We start from the raw sequence: 24,093 nt of genomic DNA, 5'->3' as shown, positions 1-24,093 counted from the left end.
CGCTATCTCTTCAATGGGTAACCCTTGTCACCGAGAAGCATCCATCCAGGGTATCAGGGCCGCTGAATAGGTCTGGCACCTGTGAGTTTCACAGAATGAAGACGTCGTGGCCACTGGCCGGGTGCCTGGCGCATGCATACTTGCATGATCCAGCAATGATGATCACAGACTAGCTGGACATTTCGATGACTGGAAGCCCTTCCTGTAAATAAAGGCGCAGGGCTGTCCCGCAGGAGTCTTTATGGTGATGTGCATACAATCAATGTCTCCCTGTGCCTTGGAGAAACTTGCAATCGCCACAAACCCTGTGGCTCTATCCAGTTGACTCTGCTTGTCCAGTATGAAGAAGATGTAATTCCCTGCCCTTCGAAACATTGCATCAGTAAAGGCCTTGATGCAGTGCTGTGCATCAGGCTGCATTCTCTCACTGAGGTCTCGACATGCTGCCTGAAAGGAGCCTATCATGTAGAAGTTGAGTGCGACCTTTAGAAGTACAGGCATCGGTCGACCCCCAATGCCGTTGGAGGAGATCTTCCCTGGTGGCACGTCACAGAGTGGTGTGATTGTGGCTCTTGAGAGCCTGAGTGCCCTCTTGCATTGTGTCTCGGACATCTGCAGATAGCTCAGTCTCTGCCTATATACTCGAGGGGCTGCATTAAGCCGTCTATGCCTCGTCTGAAGATGTATGACAGCTTCGTCACCTTCTGGGTTTGGTGCAGCTCTGGCACCTTCATGCAACACCAGAGCATCCTGGACCTCCCTTCTTCCTCTCACTCTCCTCCTCCTCTCCTCCTCACTGGAGGTTGTATCACCCACAGAGACCACAATCCCCATTTTTTGCCTAGTTTAAAGCCTAGGGTGATGAACAAGGTCTAAATGGACCTTTAGCAGGAGGAATAAGGCCCCTAATTAAGATAAGTTTTAATGCAAACTCTGCTTCTTGCATGAAGCACTTCCAATAGTCACAGAACTCTGAACTGCTAAGCTGAAACTCAGGGCTCAGCTGAAGCTTTTAAACCCGCCCTAACAGGCTGCCTCATAAAAATCCAGGAACCCCATTTGCTTGAAACAGACTCTGCAAGCATTTTATTGCGGACACTACATATTATTCAGGTAAGTTGCCTCATTAACAAACTTAAATACCCATTCTAATTAAATTTGAATAACATGGGTAGGCTCCCAATTTTTAACCCCGCCTACCAGCTGTATTATTCGGAGCTGGCATAAGGACATAGTGAACGTGACCTGACATTATCATGCCTGATAATACTGGGGCGAAACACTCCCATTTTCGGAGTGTATTATTCACCTCATGGTGTGTCAATGCAACTGTTAGTTTAGTATTGGAACATCTACTTGAATGTGACCACAATAGGATTGGTTAAATTTATAATCTTTCTCTGTATAGGTAAGCACACTATGCAACATTGAATGAAAAGTTATTATCCTCATAAAGAATGATTTTCTGAAGCAGATTTACATGCCTTTAGAAGTTATAAAATTAATTTTAGTATTTCATATTTTCTTTTCTCTTCTTAGGTGATATTCTGCTGGATATAAATGGCATTGAACTAACTGGTATGACACAAAGTGAAGCAGTGTCCATAATAAAGCATAGTGCTGCCTCCTCTCCTGTTGTTTTCAAAGCTTTAGAACTTAGGGTGGCACAAAATGACAATGTCAACAGTCAGATGCCTTTTAACACCAATCAAAACAACTTACCTGAAGATGACTGGTCACCATCGTGGAATATGTGGCTGCGATTGCCTCGGTAAGCACGCCTGTTACGTATTCACATAGTACCCAGTAATATTTCTATGACTGCAAATTAGAATTGACTACAGGGGTGAATGAGTGCCAAGGCAGACTGGTTACAAAGCTCGCCTCAGTTCCCTGGGACTTTGACACACTTGCATTAAAGGCTGTTAGGCCCTCTAGCCCTCCCACCTGACACACACTCTCATCCTCCACACCCCCAGCCCCCATGACCCTTTATACCCTCCATGTCAACTCATGCTCCCTCACCAACCCCCATAGCCACTTATAGCCCCAGTGCCAACTCAATGCCAACTCATGGCCCCTTGCATGCCCATTCACCCAATATACACTATGTACAGATAGTGACAGTGGCATGTGTGGAACTGCTTAGAAGAAAAAAAACATTCACAAATATTCTTTTGAAAATAAGCAGTTTTTCCATAACCCTCTAAAAGAATGAATCAGACTGGTCATTTGTAGTTTTCATGCATAATGAAGACAGATACATGCTTGGCTGAGAGCCAAGACTCGTAAAAGGATTATCTCAGTGGGAAATGTTTTGAGAACTGGAGAAAACTGTTGACTTTGCTAGGCTGACATATTTAAGCGGTTATAATACGTTGTTCTTTCTGTGATCTCTTTTGTCAATCTCTCAATGTTTATTTGCACAAGATTAAGAGGTGTGAAGTGCTTGAAGCTTCTGTCATTGATGGTTTTAATGATTTGTCATTTGACACTTTTATAGAGCTATAGAAATAACAGTTTGTTTTATAAAGAAGATTTGTGAATGGGTGTTTTTTTCTAAGCAGTTCCACACATGCCATCTTTACTATGTGGCTTATTGGTTCTGTACATAGTGCAAACTGGGTGGATGGGCATGGAAGAACCATAAGTTAGCAATGAATTGGTATAAGTTGGCATGGAGGGTATGAGGAGACATAGGGTATGAATGGAGGCATGAGTTGGAACTGTGTTGGGGGCATGGGGACAGTGGGTAAGACCGTTTGAACTTACATTTCCAAAGATTCCAGAATCCAAACTGTGGTTCATGACCTCTCTGAGGGACCGTGAACACTTGAGAAACTAGCCTGACTCCACAAAAATTGCAGGGGTGAGGAGATGCCTACCCCCACATTGGAGCTGGCCAGGACAAGAGTGCAGGGTGCGTCTCACTACCCGCACTTTTATCCTACGCCAGTGAAATTGGGGATACCGGGAATGGGGGTGGGAATCCTGGAATCAGACTCGGCCTGCCATTTTTAAATGGCTCCAAAGTCGTTCCAAATACCTGAAAATTGAGTCACAGAGTTTGCTTTGAAATACATAGCACTTGTAACATATTTATTTTGCATTTTATCTTCATAAACCCAAGAGCTACAACAATGGATCGTAGACAGGGCATCAACTAAGATGCCAGAAAAGACAAGTAACAGGAGTCAAGAGCTCATGTGGGCAAAGCATTTTTTATAGGCTACTGGAGCCTACTGAACTCAGAAGGGCCATTTAGACTCAGTGCTGAGTTCAAACAGACTCCATTTTGGCTGTTGCAAGGGCCTTGACCCACAGTGTGGGAGTTAAGTGTTGATGGAATAGACATAAACATTATTGAATGGCAGATAAAGGTATGCATAATTGCCATGGACTGAAATTGTTTAAATGCCCCACTCTTTATACTTTAAAAAAGTGTATGAGCTATGCTATTGTGCTTTACTGCATACTTTGGTGATGGTGAGTCAGTGACTGTTGCCATTGAGAAAAAACAGCTTTGTGGACAGTACAGTGTGTGAGGAAGTGGGGATCTTCAACTTCACCATCATTGATTCAGTGCTGTCTCGGCCAGTTATCTGAAAGTTGATCTCAATACTGAAGCAGTCCATGTCCAAATGCAGCAAGACTTGGACAATATCCAGGCTTGGGCTGACAAATGGCAAGTAACATTTGCGCAACACAAGTGTCAGGCAATGACCATCTCCAACAAGAGAGAATCCAACCAACGCCCATTGATGTTCAACGGCATTACCATCACTGAATACCCCACTATCAACATCCTGGGGGTTACCATTGACCAGAAACTGAACTGGACTAGCCATATAAATACTGTGGCTACAAGAGCAGGTCAGAGGCTAGGAATCCTGTGACAAGTGACTCACCTCCTGACTACCCAAAGCCTGTCCACCATCTACAAGGCACAAATCAGGAGTGTAATGGAATGCTCTCCACTTGCCTGGATGAGGGTAGCTCCAATAATACTCAAGAAGCTTAACACCAACTAGGAGAAAGCAGCCTGCTTAATTGGCACCCCATCCACAAACATTCACTCCCTCCACCACCGACCCACAGTTGCAGCAGTGTGTACCATCTACAAAATGTGCTGCCGGAATGCACCAAGAGACAGCACCTTCCAAACCCACAACCCCACCATCTAGAAGAACAAGGGCAGCAGAAACATGGGAACACCACCACCTGGAAGTTCCCCTCCAAGTCACTCACCATCCTCTTGGAAATATATCGCCATTCCTTCACTGTTGCTGAGTCAAAATGCTGGAACTCCCTTCCTAACAGCACTATGGGTGTACCCCCACCACATGGACTGCAGCGGTTCAAGAAGGCAACTCACCACCACCTTCTCAAAGGCAACTAGGGATGGGCAATAAATGCTGGCCCAGGCAGCGAAGCCCACATCCCAGGAACGAGTTTTTTAAAAAATCTCTTGATAGACACAACTTAGGGGATCTCCCTCCATTAGTATCCGCTCCTGTTATGTGCAGCCAACAAAGGCCCAGATTTTCTCCACGATGTAGAGCTTTTCTGTTGTGGTGAAAATGGCAGAAGTATCTAAAAAATCACAAGTCCCACCCCCCCAAACATGACACTTCCTATTTTCATCGGCATGGGCTGCATTTCATGCATGCGTGTTTTACGGAGGCTGCTGTCCATCTAAATCATCAGATGTCTCCACTGAAGTAGGATTTTGGTAGGTCAGAAGTGTGAAACCCAAAGTTTGCAGATTAGACCTGGTAAAAATTGGTCTGAACTTTGTGGATTCATTTGGATAGCCAGGATACTCCTTTAGAGAGCTAAGGTACCCTGTGGATCTGGTCCTTGGACACCTTTGGTGGAGGTAAGGTACCCTTTGTGGAAGTAAGGTACCATTTGGGCAAGGTAAGGTGCCCTTTGGAATTGTTAAAAGTAGGCATAAATGTGCGCAAAAAGTGCTTAAACTCCTTACTGTCAAGCTCAGTGGAACTGTCAACAGAACCGTCAAAATCAACTGTCAAAACTGTCAGAAGCGCCTGTCAAAAGTGCCTGTCAAAGGGAAATGTCCCTTTTAAATCTTTGAAAAAAAATTTCTAGTGTTTTTTTATTAAATTGCTTGCTATTTCACTTTATGTGTTGACATAAGCCTGAGGGCTTCCATACTGGATGAGTGCTGCATGACTGATTTCACAAATATCCAATATCATAGTAGAGTGCCTGTCATTTAACAGTTTGATTGACAGCTAAAAGTGACTATAGACTCTTTGATGTAGCACTATGAATTCCAATGCTTGTTGTTCTAAGGGATTGTGCACTTGGATGTTGTTATAAGGATTTATTTAATTGAAAGAATTTAAATGTAATGAATGGGTTTTTATGAATGTGTCTTTTTCAAAATAGTGAAATCTGCAATAGACACCTAGAACTTCATTTTGTAGAACTTAATTTTATTTCATCTCAGCATGGGCCCTGAGATCTGCCTATGTTGATACTGGGTGACTTGGCATTGTAGGTGAAGGGCAAAGGATGGGAGGGTTGCCACTAAGTTGACATGGGGCTATAAAGGGCATTGGGAGGTGGCTAGAGGGGCATTTGTTGGAGTGGAAACTATAAAGGGCTAGGGGTGGTGGTGGATAGGGGCGTACTTGGCATGGGGCATGCGGGGACACAGTGGTTGTTTGGGGAATATACCTTGGCATGGATGATATGAGGCGCCATGGGGAGGGTGGGTGAGGGGCATAGCTTGGCCTTGGGACATGAGAAGGCCTTAGGGGATGGGTGTGAGGCATGGCTTGACATTGGAGGCATGAGGGACCATAGGGGTTATTTAGGGTATAGCTTGGCATGAGGAGCACCAGGGGCCATAGGGGTTATTTGGGGGCAGAGATTTTGAATGGGGGGCATGAGGGACCATGGGGGATGGGTGGGGGCATGAGGTAGCATCCATTGGCATGGATGGAGCATGGAGAGTGTGTGGGGTGTAAGATTTTTGGATTTGGGGCCATTGATACCTGAGATAGGCAGTCAATTATTTGTAAGTAATTTTAAAATTGTTTATTAAGTTTACTAAGGAACAATGGTTTAGATAAGATGCAATAATTAATTGGACAGAAGAGTATACAGTTTACAGTATACAGAGAACAGTTTACTGATCCTTGCTGGCACAGAGTGTGTTGGTCTCCATAACTTATGATAGCAGCATTTTGTTCTCTAGTCAAAGTGTTAGGGAACACTTCCCTCCGTCTTTCTCCTCCATTTCTTGTCCATCTTCCATCTGAAGAAGACAGCTGCCTGACGAGCACTGCCACCTCACCAGCCCTGCCCCCTGTCCCTGAGCACCTGTTAATATACCCTTTTTCTGGGACTGGTAGCTTATCCAGTGTTAATCACATATTCAAACCCTTCTGACCAATGGTTACAGGATGGGTCCCAAAATGTCAGGATGGTTACCTCCTCTGCTGTTTGTCGCCCTGCTCAAGGTCAGCCTTTTAGTTTACATCATGCTGAGGTCATTTCCTGGCCCTTTCTAAACACTTGCATAGATAAGGGGGTACACAAGAAGCCATCCTATCAACTTAAGAATGTCAACATGGCAGCCTGAACCAAGTGACCCTGACATTTAGAATTGTTGCCTGTTTAGAAATTGTCTTTTTAGAGAGCAAATCAATGCTGATTAGCTAATCTCGTAAGAGTTCAATAGTGTGCAGAAAATACCTGCTTATTAAGAACCCCAATTTCTTACAGGGGGGGCAGTGTGAAGGGGTTTAGGGGGGAGGGTTGGAGGGATGTTTCATGCGTTATTCTTTATCTTTATATTTTGGACACAGTGCTAAAGCCCTAAGGCAGGCCTTCCATCCAACTCATCTATGCTCCTGGCATCCTCCTCAGTTCTTATGGGGTCACCCACCCCAACTTCCAATCCAGCTAGCCCCCCTCCGGACCAAAAATCTGACATCCGGGCAGCCATTTTTAAAGGTCAGGTTCACAGGGCTGGGAATTCTCCCATCTCTGCGCACCCAACGCGGGAGTGAAAATCTGGGCCAGAGGTTTTAAAAAAAGAGGTGACAAGCTACAGTTGTCAGGGGGTAACATCCAAAACAAAGTGTTACAGAGCTGTTATATAATGCACACACCATGGAGCAACATTTGATTGAGCGAGTCCCTTTTTGGAATGGGGCAAATGATTCACTTGTAGGTCTAAGTTACTGGTGCAAAATGTACCATAATGTACATGATGGCCCTTCGTGGTCCTAAAACATAGTATGTAGGTGAGAAAACTATAGAAACTAGGGCAGAATTTTTAGCTCAGCGGGTGGGCGCGCACCCAACCCGACCGAGCGTGACGTGACGCGCAAAGACGTCAGCCAAGCGTGCCGACACCGACGCGCAGTCGCGTGATAGTTCAGTCAGCAAGCGTGCGCCAGAGCCAGCAGTGCACTCACCAACAATTAAAAGGTCTATTAAGGCTACTAAGTTAACAATTGACTTTAAATTTTCACTGCCCGTTCAACCTTAAGGGTGGGATGAGGTTTCCAAAAGCAAATACAAATAAAATAAAAATTTTATTTTTTAAATTAAAAACATGTCTCTGCTCATGTGACAGAGTCACATGAGGGAACATGTTTCATTACATTTTTCTGCTTTTTAAAAAAAATTCTTCATCACCCTGAGGTAGCTCCGTGCCTTAGGGAGATTATTCTGCACGAAGTTTGCGCTAGGCCTGCTCGCATGCCCCCCACCCCCCATCGCCCACACAGGTGGCGCTCAGGGGGTTGCCTTCTCGACCATCCCCACCCGCCCCCGCCAATCCCGCACCCCAAGGGCAAAATTCTGCCCATAGAAACGTTTGCACAGGAGGTCCTGAATTTACTTTCTCTCAAGTGCCGATTTTGAACATTCCCATTTTTTGTGCATTCTTCCCATTCTCTTTAATTATTATTTACATAATTGTGCAAACACTTGAACGCTGTCATTGATTTAACGTAGCATTCCATATTCCAATAAATATTTACACAAGTAAGTTCCCCCTAATCTCCCTCGCAGGAAATTTTAACTTGATTTTAACTCCATTTCCATTGCCAAAGTTTTTTAAAGACTTGCTTCACCAAGTATGTGATGGTCATAAAGCAAAGTATCTCCACAAGGATAAAACTAACACGCTTTGCAATAGTTATAAGGCACACCATCACATCTTTGGCTGCTAACACAGATAACAGTTGTAAAATAAGCCAATTATATTAAGTGCATTATTTCAGAGTGATTAAAACATTTCTTCATTTTCCCGTCCCCATTAACTGTCAGTGAACATATTCAACTATCGGTATCCATTTGCAGTTGGCAGTTTGGACCGCAAGATCTAGATGAGAGCTCTATGCATGTATGTTTACGTGTTCATTAAGTTCTGGTCACAGCATTTATACTTTATGGGGGCAGACGGGAGAATGCACAGTCTTAGGGCATTTAAATAAGCTTTGGGTAAGTTTCTAAAGTGTACCATAGTTTTAAAGGATTGCATTAGCATTTTATAAACCTGCTTTAACACCCTGGAGTCAGGGCAGGAAACCATCTGCAGTCACTAACGTTGCAACGTAAATTCTGCCTTAAGGTGCTCAAAGACACATTTAAATCTATCAGCATGTGATCATTTTTATTGAAACTACTGTTTCTGCCAAATGTGAAATGCCTGTAATTCACTATCAAACCTACAAAATAAGCAACTGAATCATCTAATTGCAGTTTACAGTCTAAAAATATCTGGGTATATGCAATTAGTAAATTGTTCCTTTGTTTGGCCAAACCCACAAGAAGGTAATTGGAAATTACAGGGAATTAAACAGTTTACTGGAAATGTCTTTGTTATTTTCACTATACCTCACACTTGGATTCCTCACCTCATCTAGCTACAGAGTATTATTTTCATTTATTCTTAGCTCGTGATGTTAAGGTTACTTTTTCTCTTGAGGATTCAACAACATTCTGATGTTATAAGCAGATTATGCAGGAGTGATGGGAACCACATTTTATCTGCTGACAATCTAGGAATTCAGGCACTCATGCAGCAGATTGATTCTCCTATCTATCTGTTAACAAAGAAGCCATTAATAATGGCTAGTTCCAGTCAACAGTATATGGCTCTTGAAAATAGAATATATCTTATGAGGTTAATGATGTGTTGACTGGAAACTCTACAAAAATATTTTTACAAGAAGGAATGGCACATGTTAAAATATAGTAAGGATCTAATACCTTTCAGGGAAGAGAGCCTGCCACCCTGGGCTTGTTTGGCTTACATATGACTCTAGTCCTCAGAATGCCCTAAGGACAACCAGGGATGGGCAATAAATGCTGCCTTGCTAAATCTGTCAGCTAAATCTTGAGAACAGATTGAAAAAAAATGTTGTTTTACACTACTCTGATTTTCTGGCAAATAATAATATAAAATGCTAGAAACACATTCTAGAAGTTGAAAAGCTAAAAGGCAGTTGGAAAGTTTTGGGTGCAAACTCTTCAACCAAGCCTAGGTTGGAAGTGAGCCACTTTATAGAACTAAGAAACAAAGAGATAAGTAAACATGTAAAAGTCAAGACTCAATATGTGCTAAATGTTGTCGCACAGAAACAGTTAATGAGTTTAATATCCTGTTATTTTTAAACAGTAGAAAAGAGGGAGAAATAATGGATAATATACAAAGATCATTTTAATGATGCAGTAAAGAGACATTAGGCTGATTATGTAGACAGTGTAGTGGTGGCAACAACATGGGTGTAGTTGCTCCTCACAGGGTCAACAAGGCCCTGGGCTATGTTGACATATTAACTTGCACAGATGTGTACCTTGACATGTCAGATTAAACCTATATGCTTTACGATTCCTCATGGAGACCTACAGTGAACTTTGTGAACTTCCACAGCAGAACCTGCAAACTCCTTCAGCAACAGGGAAGGCTTTGTCAGTTGCTATTGCAACCACAATCTTTTGTGGGGTACTTTTATAAACTATTAGGGGGTCGGTTAGCACAGTTGGCTGGTTTGTGATACAAAGTAGCGCCAACAGCACAGATTCAATTCCTGTACCAGTTGAGGTCATCCATGAAGACCCTGCCTTCTTAACCTCACCTGAGGTGTGGTGACCCTCAAGTTAAGCTCACCACCAGCCTCTCTAATGAGAGAACAGCCTATGGTCCTCTGGGACTGCAGTGGTGACTTTCAAACTTTTATGCTACAAAGTTCCAAACTATAGCAGAAGGCAATTGTCAAATTTCTCAACCTGTAGTGCATCATCGAGGTGACCAGTACCTTGTTGATTGGGCTTCTCAAATCATCAGTTTTCCCAAAATAAGCTGCAAAAAGAGTTCTTGTTCTACCAATTGCTGCATTGCCCGTTATTAATGCCGTACATGTAGCTATCTAGCCCCGTTGCATAATGCCACTCCTTTCAAGAACTTAAATGTGTTTCACTCCATCCATCTGTAGCTGGTCTCTGACGGGACGTGCCATATGGTTCACAGTGGAGCCTGCTATCCTGGCAGATGCCATGATGCATATATGATTCCACTTTTATTTGCAGGACCACACAAATCTAGTCTATCCACCAGAAGCTATGACTATATACAGTATTTTAGGATCCCAGGGCAAAAGGTGAAGAATGATACAAGAGAACAAGTAATGCTACCAGGTCCTTGGCTGAGCATACCATCATCATCCTTACGCAATGGTTCAGATGTATGGAAGGATTTGAATAAAGCACTCCAGTACAGCCTGGAAAAAGTATCCAAAATTATAGCATGTGACAGAGTAGTAAACATTAACCTGTATGATTAAAATGCTGCTTTAAAAGCTACTTTGAGGGGCCTTGCTATGGAGCAAACTGTGAGATACAGTATCATTAAATGACACAAGATTACCCTAAGAGCCAATGATAAGTCAGTCAGTAATAGGGCACCTTTAATTAACTACTTAATCAAGCTAAAGTAGGGCAGTTGTTTCCATGTGTTTAATATCCAGGCCAAATAAAGCATCATCCATCCTGTCCTCCATCTTGTAACTCGGACGTGAATTTTACACGATCGACAGGCCCGGAAGCAGATGCGAAAAGCTCATAACAAAAAGTCCCCAGATATATATTTTTTATTTTAAATCCTAACGGAGATTTCATCCCACCCTTGGATGAGGTTTCACCAAAAATGTAAAGCCTGCCTGGCCAATTGGCATGTTCCGCCATCCATAAGGTTGGACAGGCCACAAAAAATTGCTGACAATTGGGAAGTTAATGAGCTTAATTGCCTGCATAATTGTCGGTCGGCGCTCTTCCGACTTTTGCCCGAGTGAAATATCGCGTGAGTGCAAGATGACGTTGAGATATTCGCTCGACATCGTCTCGTGTGATTTCACGCCCATTGGGGTCGCCCGTGGAACATAAAATTCTAGCCATGATCCATGAATAAAGTCGGCTGCATGGAATTTCTGCATTGATGTTGTGAATTGCCAAAGTTACAGCGAGCGATCAATGAACCTACAGATACATTTCTCATCACCTACCCTTAATCTGCCTCACAACAGAAGAACTATTTTCATGCAATTATCCCATTATTATGGACCCTAACTGGTGCATGGTTCTGATGCATTCAGTGTTTCTCCCCTTTGTCACTGTGCATGGAGGGTGTCACTGCAATTTGTGAAACAGACTACCCAGAAGGAAAAAACAGTAGACACTGAGAAATAATAATAGTGGTCCAAACTGGTCTTGTATACCTTAAAATGGAATACCATTTCCCAAACTGGGAAATAAGAGGACTGGTCCAAACTGTTTTTTCCTTCTGGGTAGATGGAGCAGAGGTCTTTTCCTGACTGTCATTGTCCATACAAGTGTACTTTACCTTTCTTCATTTTTCGGACAGAAAAACATTGACTCTTGTCTTTCAACTCTGAGGGGGAAGTGACCACTTTAACTGCCTTGAGCTGCCTTCTGTACTTTTTGAAGCGTAGTCACTGTTGTAATGTAGGAAATGCAGCCGCCAACTTGCGTACAGCAAACCCCCACAAACACAAATGTGATAATGACCAGATAATCTGTTTTTTGTGATGTTGATTGAGGAATATACATTGGCCAGAACACCAGTGATAACTTCTACAAAATAGTACTATGGGATTTTTGAAATCTACCCAAGAAGGCTAATAGAGCCTCAGTTTAATTTCTCATCTAAAGGACAGTACCTCTGACTAAAGTGCTCCTTCAGTACTGTACTGGATTATCAGCCTTGATTTTGGGTTTAAGTCTTGGCATGAGATTTGAACCCAGAAGCTTGTAATTCAGAAGCAAGAGCTCTACGAACTCAGCCACAGCTGGCACAACTATTGCCCCTTTATCAAGTCCAAAATACCGATCACCAGCTCATACTGTCCAATGAAAAATTCCAAACAGTTTGTTCATTATGCAGTAGCACCATAAAATGATACAGCACGGAAGGAGACCATTCAGCCTATCATTCCTGTGCAGGATACTGGCAATTAATTCATTGTTGAAATTCATTCATTTCCGTAGTTTACAAAACCAGAACAATATTTTCCCATACCAGAGGGAAACAAAGGGCAGGATTTTTACCTCGTCAGGTGCGGTAGGCAGGGCCAGGAGCGGCCTTAAAACCGTGATCGGGCCCCGACTGCGATTTCACACTGGTTGGCCAATTAATGGTCAGCCAACGTGAATTGCGCGCTGAAATGCTCAGCGCTGACTGGGTGTGGGGGGGAGGAGATTGAGCGTGGAAGTCAGCGCAGGCACGGGGGAGCACGCGGTGAAAGCCCCCTGAAGGCAGAGAGCTGCCTCAGGGAGCTGAAGATTTCTAACATTCAGAAATAAAAATTTTAAAATTAAGATAAATGTGTCCCCTCGTGTGACTCTGTCACATGAGCAGGGACATGTTAAAAATAAGATTTAAAGTTTTTAATTTAATTTTAAAAATAAAATAATAATTTAAATATTTTAAAATAAAAAGGTTGGATGGGCAGGGAAAAATTCAGTATATTTAATTTATTAATGGGCTAAACAGCCCTCTTAATTGTCGGCAGGCATGCTGCCGACTTCCGCGTACGCCCACTGACCGAAATATCGTGCAAGTGTGCGATGAAATCGGGACACTCGTCCGACGTCATCGCGCGCTATTTCACACACGTGCGTGTCGGGCGCGCACCCCTACACTGAGCTGAAAATCCAGCCCAAAAGCTCTGGGACTAAAGAAGCTCAGCATTGCTGATAAAATAGCAGAGCAGGCTTGATGGGCCAGATGGCTTGCTCCTGCTCCTAATTCGTATATTCGCAAGAGCTGTATATTTTCAATTCTGTCCCAAAAGATTTATGTCCTTTTTCTATGAAACTACTTAAATCACTTTTAATGAAAGTTTAAGCATTAGATTGGCAAGTAGTCAAAACTCACGACTTGGCCGCCACCTCAACTCATCTTCAATTGCTATCCTTGTCCATGCCTCTATTACCGCTACACTTAACTATTCCAATGCTGTCCTGGCCAGTCTCCCACCTTGTATCCCTGTAAACTTGAGCTCCTCCAAAACTCTCCTGTCATACTAAGTTACTTCACCCACCACCCCTGTGCTCTCTGACCTGCATTATCTTCCATCCTTGTTTTTTAACTCGCCCTGTGCCCTCTCCCTTCCCTTTCTCTATAACTTCCTCTAGCTTTACAACCTTCTGAGGTCTCTGGCTTCTTACATTTCTGGCCTCTTGCAACTTCCTGATTTACTTCACTTAACTATTGGCAGCTATGTCATTAGGTGACTAGAACCTAAGCTCTGGAATTTCCTCCCTAAATCTCTCCACCTCTCTCCTCCTCTATTCACCCTTTAAGCCACTCCTTAAAATCTAGCACTTTGATAAGCCTTTGGTCCTAATATCTCCATCTGTGGCTGGGTGTTAAATTGTTACATTTGATCATTTCAGTGAAGCACTTTGGAACGTTCTATTATATTAAAACCATTATTAAATTGTTGTTGGACGCACTATTAGGCTGCATTTAACATCTGAGGATTGCATTCCCATAACTGCCCATAGTAGTTAAATTGGGAAGAAAATTTGTATGACCCTGCTCCAAGTACAGCAGTACATTGCACCCTGACATCTTTGCAGAGAAGAAAAAGCAGCCATAAAGGGTTTCAGTGGGAAAATATGAGGTTATTCACTTTGGTAGAAGGAACAGATGTGTGGAGTATTTCCTAAATGGTAAGAGATTAGAAAGTGTAGATGTACAAAGGGAGCTGGGTGTCCTTGTCCATAAGTCGCTAAAAGCCAAAATGCAGATGCAGCAAGCAATTAGGAAGGCTAATAGAATGTTAGCCTTTATCACAGGAGGATTTGAGTACAGTAGTAGTGAAGTCTTGCTTCAATTGTATAGGAGCTTGGTTAGACCGCACCTGGAGTACTGTGTACAGTTTTAGTCCCCTTACCTCAGAAAGGATATTATTGCCATAGATGGAGTGCAATGAAGGTTCACCAGACTTGTTCCGAGGATGGCAGGACTGTCTTATGAAGAGAGATTGGGGAAACTGGGCTTGTATTCTCTAATGTTTCAAAGAATGAGAGGTGATCTCATTGAAACCTACAAAATACTTAAAGGAATATACAGGGTAGATGCAGTTAAGATGTTTCCCTTGATTGGGGAGTCTAGAGCCATGGGACAATTTCAAAATAAGGGGGAAGCCACTTAGGACCGAGATGAGGAGAAATGTGTTTACTCAGAGGGTTGTGAATCTTTGGAATTCTCTACCCCAAGGGCCGTGGAAGCTCAGTCATTGAGTATGTTTAAGGTAGAGATTTAGATTTCTGATTAACAATAACGTAAAAGGTTATGGGGATAGTGTGGGTGAAAGACAATGAAGTGTTTGATCAGCCATGATTGTATTGAATGTCAGAGCAGGATCAACCGGCTGAATGACCTTCTCCTGTTCCTATGTTCCTAAGGACAAACTTCAACTGAATGACCAATTAAATAAAATATATCTAGTAAAATTGTGAAAAATTACATTGCTCAATACTGGGGAAAGAAAGAAAACTTTTAAACTGACAATAGATATATCATGAATGAGTATCCATGAAAAATAAACTTAAACCTAGCAAAAATGCCTTTATTGCCCATCCCAGTGGTCATGAGATGGTGGTGGCAATTCTCCTTCAACTGCTGCAGTCCTTGTACTGATGGTGTTAGGTAGGAAGTTGCTGGATATTGACCCAGTGATGATGAAGAAAGGTAATATATATCTAAATCATGATAGTGTGTGACTTGGGGGTCCTGGTGTCCAACAGAATTGCTGCTCTTGTCCTTCATGGAGCAGTCACAGGGGAAGGAACTTTACAGTTGGGTCAGGATGTGATTTCCCCCATCACAGGTTATACAAGCTGTTCTTGTAGTAGCCAAGAACATACCTGTTCTTGTAGTAGCCATCCTTGGCCAGAAGTGCTGAGTGGATGATCCATCTCAGCCTTCTCCGGAGGTCCCCAGTATCACTGATGCCAGTCTTCAGCCAATTCAATTCGCTCCGCATGGTATCAAGAATTGGCTGAAGGCACTGGATACAGCAAAGGCTTTGGGCCCTGACAATATTCTGGCAATACTACTGAAGACTTGTGCTCCAGAACTTGCTGTGTCCCTAACCAAGCTGTTCCAGTACAGCTACAATACTGGCATTTACCCAGCTATGTGGAAAATTGCCTAAGTGTATCCAGTACAGGATGATAAGCTGTTGACTTAATTTGTTTTATTTCCAAACTGTTCATTACTTCCTTAAACAGCTGTAACATGAAATTTGAACCCTAATCTGATTGTATTTATTTAGGTAAACCATATTTTGTAAAAAATTTAGTCAGTTCTTCCACATTCTTCTTTGTTGTAACATTTCTCAAAGGTATTGCTTCAGGAAACCTTGTAGACACATCTATTATTGTCAGTAAGTACTGATTTCCACTTTTAGTCTTAGGGAGGGGTCCTACACAATCAATCAAGACCCTAGTAAAAGGTTCTTCAAATGCTGGAATTGGAATTAAAGGTGTCGACTTAATAACTGCTTGTGGTTTCCCTATCATGTGACATATGTGACATGTTCTAGAGAATTTGATTACATCCCTATGCAATCCGGGCTAATGAAAATGTTTTTGCACTGTTACTTGTGTCTTTCTAATTCCTAAATGTCCCCCCATTGGAAGTTCATGAGCTATCCTCAGAATCTCATTTCTATATCCAAATGGTATTACAATCTGATGCACCTCCCTCCAGCTTTCATTTGCTGAAGCATGATAAGGCCACCATTTTCTCATTCAAACAATATCCTTAAGGTAATAACATTCTGGAATACACTTTTCCTCTGTTTCTGAGTAAGTTGTCTGATATAACTGTTTTAATTGCGAATCCATTTATCTGCAACTCCCCTAACTGCCTTGAGTTAAATGCTTCAGTTGAATTGTTCTTTCCTCCTGAACAACGTTATCTAACACAGTGCCAGCTACTCGGACTTCCACACCTTCTCTCTGCCTTTGAACTTCCTGTTCTTCTTATTTCAACCTATGAGGCTATGATCTTGTTATCACACAATCTGGGAACAATCCAGGATGCTCTCTCTGTAACACTTCTGTTGAAAACACTTCTACAGACTGCTCAACTACCATAGGCATCACCCACACCTGTGACCCAGCTATATCATTACCCAAAATAAATTGAACTCCTGTAATGGGCAATTTTTCCACTACTCCAACAATCACTTTGCCTGTTGTCCACTTGCTCCTTAAATTTACCTTCCACAATGGAATAGGTTTAGCATCTCCATGAACCCCACTTAAGATCACCTGTGCCTGCAATGCTCCCTCTGAACAACAAATATCACTATCCCACAACATTAAGGATTGACTAGCCTCTGTGTCTCTTAAAATTTTAACATCTTTACCTACCCCACCCTATCGACATGGAAAGACTTTTCCTTCACATACAAAATCTTTAAACATTTCTGCAACCTGCTCCTCAGAACCCCCTTGGGTTAATTGTGAACACATGCCCACTTCTTTACCTATCACTGATTCTTTCTGTTTTACCTGCACACAAACCATTGGTTTTTCCTGTGCCTGAACCTCAGAAACAACAGTACTTTTTCTTCCAGAACTTTTCTGAACCCCAATAATCCCAACAGATTTTCCCTGAAATTTCCAACACACTGACTTTGTGTGTCCAACTTTATTACAATGAAAACACCTCAATTTTCGAATGTCAATTCTACCCTCAGCACCTTCCTTTTCAGTCTAAAAAAAACATCCTGCGAATTTCCACCTACTCCTCTTCCCTGACTGTCCACTTTCCTTTCACCTTCCCACTTTCTATCCTTCTCTGATTTAAAAGGATGATGAAAAAAAGCTTTAGCTCTATGAACTAACTCATAATCATCAGCTATCTCTGCTGCTTGTCTTACCATTTCAACCTTCTGTTCCTCCACATGAGTTCACACTACCGAAGGAATTGAATCTTTAAATTCTTCCTAAAGAATTACCCCTCTAAGAGCTGCATATGTCATCTCTATCTTTAATGCTCATATCCACCAGTCAAAATTACTTTGTTTTACTCTTTCAAACTCAATATAAGTTTGCCCAGGCTGTTTTCATATTACTAAATTTTTGCCTCTATGCCTCAGGAACCAACTTATATGCACTCAAAATAGCCTTTTTCTAATCACATCATAGTTCACCGACATTTCTTCTGACTGTGAAGCATAAACCTCATGTGCTCTACCCACCAACCTGGATTGTAATAACAACATTGGAGTCTATTATGAAGGATGTAATAGCAGAGCATTTAGAAATGCATATTATAATCAAGCAGAGTCAGCATGCTTCATGAAGGGAAAATCATGCCTGACAAATTTATTAGAATTCTTTGAGGAGGTAACAAGTAGGATAGATAAAGGGGAGCCAGTAGATGTAACATATTTGGATTTCCAAAAGGCATTCAGTAAGGTACCACACAAAGGCTACTTAGTAAGATAAGAGCCCATGGTGTTGGGTGTTATATATTAGCATGGATAGAGGACTGGCTAACTTATAGAAGACAGAGAGTTAGAATACAGGGGGGCATTTTCAGGATGGTCAACCTGTAACGAGTGGAGTGCCACAGGGATCAGTGCTGGGGCCACAATTATTTACAATATATATTAATGACTTGGATGAGGGAAATGAATGTACTATCACCAAGTTTGCGGATGACACAAAAATAGGTGGGAAGGCAAGTGGTGAGGATGACACAAAGAGTCTACAGAGTGATATAGACAGGTTAAGTGAGTGGGCAAAAACATGGCAGATGGAATATAATGTGGGAAAGTGTGAGGTCGTGCACTTTGGCAGGAAGAATAGAGGAGAAAGACTGATGAAAGCTGCAACACAGATGGATTTGAGGGTCCTTGTACATGAATCCCAAAAAGCTAGCACACAAGTTCAGCAGGTAATAGGTAAGGCAAATGGAATGTTGGCCTTTATTTCAAAGGGAATGGAGTAAAAATATAGGGAAATTTTGCTAAAACTATACAAGGCGCTATTTAGACCACACCTAGAATACTGTGAATAGTTTTGGTCCCCTTATCAAAGGAAAGATATACTGGCATTGGAAGCAGTCCAGAGAAGGTTCACTAGGTTGACCCTGGGTATGAAGGGATTTTCTTATGAGGAGCGGTTGAGTAGGATGGGCCTGTACTCAATGGAGTTCAAAAGAATGAGAGGCGACCTTATTGAGACATATAAGATTCTTATATGGGCAGATGCTGAGAGGTTGTTTCCCCTTGTGGGAGAGTCTAGGACCAGAGGGCATAATCTCAGAGTAAGGGGGCGCCCATTTAAAACAGAGATGAGGAGGAATTTCTTCTCTCAGAGGGTAGTGAATCTGTGCAATTCTTTACCACAGAGGGCTGTAGAGGCTGGGTCATTAAGTATATTCAAGGCTGAGGTAGACAGATTTTTAATCAGTAAGGAAATCAAGGGTTATGGGGAAAAGGCAGGAAAGCGGAGTTGAGGGTTATCAGATCAGCCATGATCTCATGATCTCATTGAATGGCAGAGCAGACTCGATGGGCCGAATGGCCTACTTCTGCTCCTACGTCTTATGGTCTTAAGATCTTATGTCCAGTTTTCCTGTGGCATTTCACCTGTTTAGCTATCTTCTCAAATGAAATAAAGAATGCTTCCACATCTCCTTCCTCAAACATTTGGAAGAGCTGGTATAAATTTAAACATCTCTCACTGGGTTCTGATGTGGAAATAAGTCCTTCCATACCTCCTGGTGTCTCTTTTTTTAACTGCCAGCATTTTAAGCTGGAGTTCTCTCTCTTTTTCTCTTTCCTGCCTATCTAACCTAGCCATTTCTAACTCCTTTTGAAATGCTCTCTTTTTCTTTTTCTGCGGCCTCTAGCTCAATTTTTTTCATTAGCAACTAAATTTGAGCCCATTCCAATGAACCACCCCTTGGAGAACTCAGTCTCTCAGGTGTTCCTTCCAATTTCAAATAATGTGCTGTACCTTCAATTATGTCTGATTTCCTTACCCCTGCAGGTAACCCTAATTGTAACTTATCTGCCAATTCCATTAACTTAGCTTTATTTACCTTTAGTAAACCAACCAAAGTTATAACTTCAACTCCCAGAGAAGTCTTAGTAACTGCCAAAGCCATATTGCAGTCTCACCACTTTAAAAAAACCTCATGCCAACTCTGAATTCAAAGTGCTTCTCGTACTCGTAACCTTAAGATTCATCAGCTTCAACCAAATCAAGGAATTTCAAATATATCCCACAAAGAGCCTCCAATTTTGTTATGGCACAGCGGATGGTAAATGCTAAGCTGTTCAAATCCCAGAAGGAAACTTGAAACAACTGCCGCAACTATTTTACAATTTGGATTTATTTTGGGATGCATGCCTTGAATTCAGTAGTAATAAGACCACCGAGTCTTATAGGTTTCTTACAAAACTAAATTAAACCTTTATTAAATAAAAAAATTATTTTAAGCACATACATAGGTTTACAAATTACTACTATAATAACTTCTAAATCCCCTAGTTAATCTGACTCCCAGTTACACTTCCATTATGGCAATAGTAAAACACGTAGAATTAAACACACCCAGGGAAAGCACAGAGAATGGAGATCAAAGTGAGTTTTTCTGAGCTTCAGTTCCTTGTAGACAGCAGATTGAGGCTTGGATGATGGAGGCTTTTCACATTTGTGTTAGATCTTAGAATGCCTGCCATTACACACAGCCTTCTCTCCTTTATACATATTTTCCCCTTTAAATGCAAATTCCCATTGTTTCACTATGTCTTTGGACTTATCTGCTCTAATAATAAAAATCTATCATAGTAGTAATTTTACCAGTAATCTTAGGGGAAGTGGGCAGAATTTTCTGAGCCCGCTGGCGGCGAGCGTGATAGGTGGCATGCGTGGAAAATATGACGGGACCCACTTCACGACATCGTGAAGGCAGGTCTCAATCTTCTGCTCAGCCGCCAACAGCGGGCCACGTTTCCTACCATCGGTAGGCAGGGGCAAATTGTAATACATCAGCATAAAATTAAAAGGCCATCCCATCAGGCTCATGGAACCCCGCTGTATCGTCCGTCCACGTTGGCGGGAAAGCACGCCGATGTGTTTCACAACAGCACCCAGGCAACATGCACTTGGCGGCCTTCGCTTTGGGGGAACTGAGGTGAGTGCGCAGCAGCGTTCTCCACAGCTCGCCCGTTGTTTACAGGCCTCAAGGGCACAGGTGGGGTGGGGGGAACTGACGCCTGGCCCCACAGGCAACTGTTGAAGGATGGGGGGTGTCTGGGGGCAAGTGCTGGCCAGCCTCGGAGGCAACTGCTGAGGGGTGGGGGGGGGCGGTCAAGTGCTGCCCTAGTGCTGCATCCCGCGCACAGGCAAATCAAGATGGGGGGCAGGGTAAATGAGGGAAATGGCCACGCATTAGGGACACCTGTATAAACTGACCATGCCTCTGCAACTGAGACAGATCAGGAGCAGCCACAGTGATATGATTGGGGTCAGGCTCCTAGCCTGCCCGCCCATGAAAACAACACGGAGGCACCAAAGGGCCACCAGGCACCCCAAACCTCCCCCCCCATCCATACTCCCCCCACACGGACTTCGAGTCCGCCACCACTTTATTTGACCGCTGAGCAGTTGGACTGCACACGTTGTACAATCTCCTCACCAACGCTGCCCGTGTAGCAGTCACTGCTGGAGGCGCTCACAGCCCCTTGGAATCTCAGCATCCCGGTTTCGACCAGTGTCCCCCATGTTGCAGGTTGACAGGGCAACCATGCAGCGCACTCATCTCTGGCCATCCAAGGGGTGACCAGCATTCTCCAGGAAGCATTAAGGGGCAATCACACAGGGCCAGGAAAGGTGCTAAGTACAGCCATGATAACCACGTCTCTCTCTTTTATGTTGCAGGGGGACCACGTCAGGATCATGGATCCTGGTGACCTAGCTGTATGCCTGATGGCCTACAGAGACCGTAGAAGACGGAGAAGAGAGTGACTGAGGCTCCTGGCTGCGCGAAGGCAGGAGCAGCAACCTCATGAAGAAGGGGCAGCAGGGGCTGGTCAGTGCCGAGTGACACCCAGGGTCTATAGACACTGCCTGCCATTCCTGCAGATGACTGAGAATCAGTATTGGTGATGACAGCGCATGTCTAGGGACCTGATGGCCCACATCTGCCACTTGCTGCAGGATTTGGCGCCAAGGGGTCATGCCAGTGGCTGTGAAAGTGACCGTGGCGCTCAATTTCTATGCTAGTGGCTCCTTTCAGGGCTCCACAGATGACCTCTGTGGCATTTCACAATCAGCCACTCACAAATGCATCCATGAGGTCACAGATGCCATCTTCTCCATGGTACACAACTTTGTGCATTTCACCTGGGACCGGGACAGCCAGGGTGCAAGGGCCATTGGACTCGCCCTGATCTCGGGATTCCCACAGGTGCAGGGTGCGATTGACTACACTCATGTGGCGCTCAGGTCTCCATTGCTACACTCAGTAGACTTCATCAACCACAAGGGCTTCCACTCACTGAACATGCAGCTGGTATGCGACCACCAGAAACACATCTTGAAGGTGTGTGCATGGTTTCCAGGGAGTGAGCACGACGCCTATATCCTGAGTCGCTCACAGTTCCCTGCAGTCTTCCAGGGTCCACAGAGGTTGCAGGTTTGGCTCCTTGGGGACAAGGGCTACCTGCAGAGGCCGTGGCTGATGACACCTGTGCGGTGGCCTCAGACTGCAGCAGAGCGACGCTATAATGAGGCTCATGCAGCAACTCGCAACTTGGTGGAGCAGAACATCAGGATGCTGAAGGTGAGGTTCCAGTGCCTGGACTGGTCTGGTGGAGCCCTGCAATACAGTCCGCAGAGGGTGTCACGCATCCTCGTCGTCTGCTGTGCCCTTTACAACCTGGCACTACAACGGGGTGAGGAGCTGGCTGAGGAGGAGATGGAGGAGCTGGAGGTCTCCTCGGATGAGGAGGACGCTGATGGGGATAAGGGTGAGGGGATCCTCGGTGGTGATGATGACGGGGATGAGGCTCTTGCACTGGCTAGATGAGGCAGGTGCACTCGGGAGGCCCTCATAGCTGCCAGATTTGTGGAGGATGATGACAACATTCAGTGAGGTGTCCCTGTAGATCTTCACATCGCAGTTGTAAACGTTTGACTCCAGTCTGGCTTACCTCAGTGCCAATACCCTCTGAGAGAATGCTCCTATCATGGAGATGCAGTGGAGGCCCTAACAGTTGCTCAGTCACAGGAGCATGATGACAACATGCAGTGAGGACACTCCATAGATCTTCATATGGCCTCTGAGAATGTCTGACTCCTGTCTGGCCAAGGACAGCTTGCTTGCGCTCCATGATCAGGACCATCTCAGAGACGCAGCCATGAAACTTTAGATGCATCTGATGCTGTGTCTGCCTTCAGCACCTCAGCCCTTCAGGAGCTGGTGCACAGCATCACTGGTCACAGATGCTGGTGTGATGGGGGCCAGCCCCACCTTAAAGGTGCTGAGAGCATATTGAGTGTATGAGAGAACTCTGTGGCGCCTGCCCACTACATTCTGGCAGCAATGACCAGCATCGCCGAGGTGCAGCTATTAGTGATGTTTCCAGGGAGTGTGAGGCTGGACCATCACTGTGATCTGCAGGCCGCACAGAGCACAGGGAAGAGGCCCTGGACTGAGACATCTGCCTTTTATCTTGTGCAGAAAGGTTTCACGTCTGAGTGACAAGCACATTGCTCATCAAAACAAGGAATCATAGGCAAGGAGACATTCTTGGGAGTTTATTGACAATAATGAACAGTATGTACAAGTGGTTAACACCCGTGCCCTGGCTGTGCAACTATAGTAATGTTGTCACTGACTAATATTCCAGAGACCCAGGGTCCGTGCTGTGGATCAGAAAGTGCGATGTGCTCACCAGATTGTGGTCCCGAGGCTACTCTAAAGCTGGGTCCCACCGAGGTGTATGTCTCTGTGCTGGTAGAGGGTGTGGGTGAGCGCTGTGACGGGACTTCAGGGAGGTTGCCTTCAGATTCCACTTTGGAGGTTTCTTCGGAGCTTGCTTGGAGGCTCTGGGTCGTGGACTCTGTCTGCTGCTCCCCAGATGTGCCTGCAAAAGCAAGGGGAGATAATTAGTGCATGGCAGTGGCCTGTGAAACAGGACACATCACTCACAGCATGGTTGTCTGATGGATGTTGCACTGCTGGATTTTCACTTGGTTGAGCAGCGCCAACCTCACCTTCAGCACAGGACCAGTCCCGGTCATCGCCGGCCAGCTGGATGGCTCTGTTTTCAAATTCTGTGAGAACTTTGAATTCTGCATCCCTCCACATGTTTGCGACCTTTCCCTCCTGTTGTGAGCCAGTTTGTCCTACATGGATAGAGATGGGGAGAGTGTATTGGGATATCTGCCAGGCCAGATGATAAGTATGCCTGGCCTGTGTGGGTGGGGAGTGGTCCCATGGATGGGCTGAGGATAATGACGGTGAGTGACAGAGAGTGA

At 44.0% G+C, this 24,093-nt stretch overlaps 1 protein-coding gene across 2 annotated transcripts in view; it reads left to right on the top strand.

Moving 5' to 3' along the window:
* lnx1 (ligand of numb-protein X 1) overlaps positions 1–24,093 on the top strand; it is a 268,850-nt gene that overhangs the window by 226,347 nt on the left and 18,410 nt on the right. For both annotated transcript variants that reach the window (XM_078547852.1, XM_078547860.1), the window contains exon 9: positions 1,540–1,771. In XM_078547852.1, the coding sequence (XP_078403978.1) occupies positions 1,540–1,771 (232 nt within the window). The remainder of the gene's footprint in view (positions 1–1,539; positions 1,772–24,093) is intronic.

The sequence above is a fragment of the Cetorhinus maximus genome, chromosome 1 (assembly GCF_964194155.1).
Source record: "Cetorhinus maximus chromosome 1, sCetMax3.hap1.1, whole genome shotgun sequence".
Taxonomy (NCBI): domain Eukaryota; kingdom Metazoa; phylum Chordata; class Chondrichthyes; order Lamniformes; family Cetorhinidae; genus Cetorhinus; species Cetorhinus maximus.
Note: the sequence above shows the minus strand (reverse complement) of the source record. Positions and strands in the feature narration are given on the sequence as shown.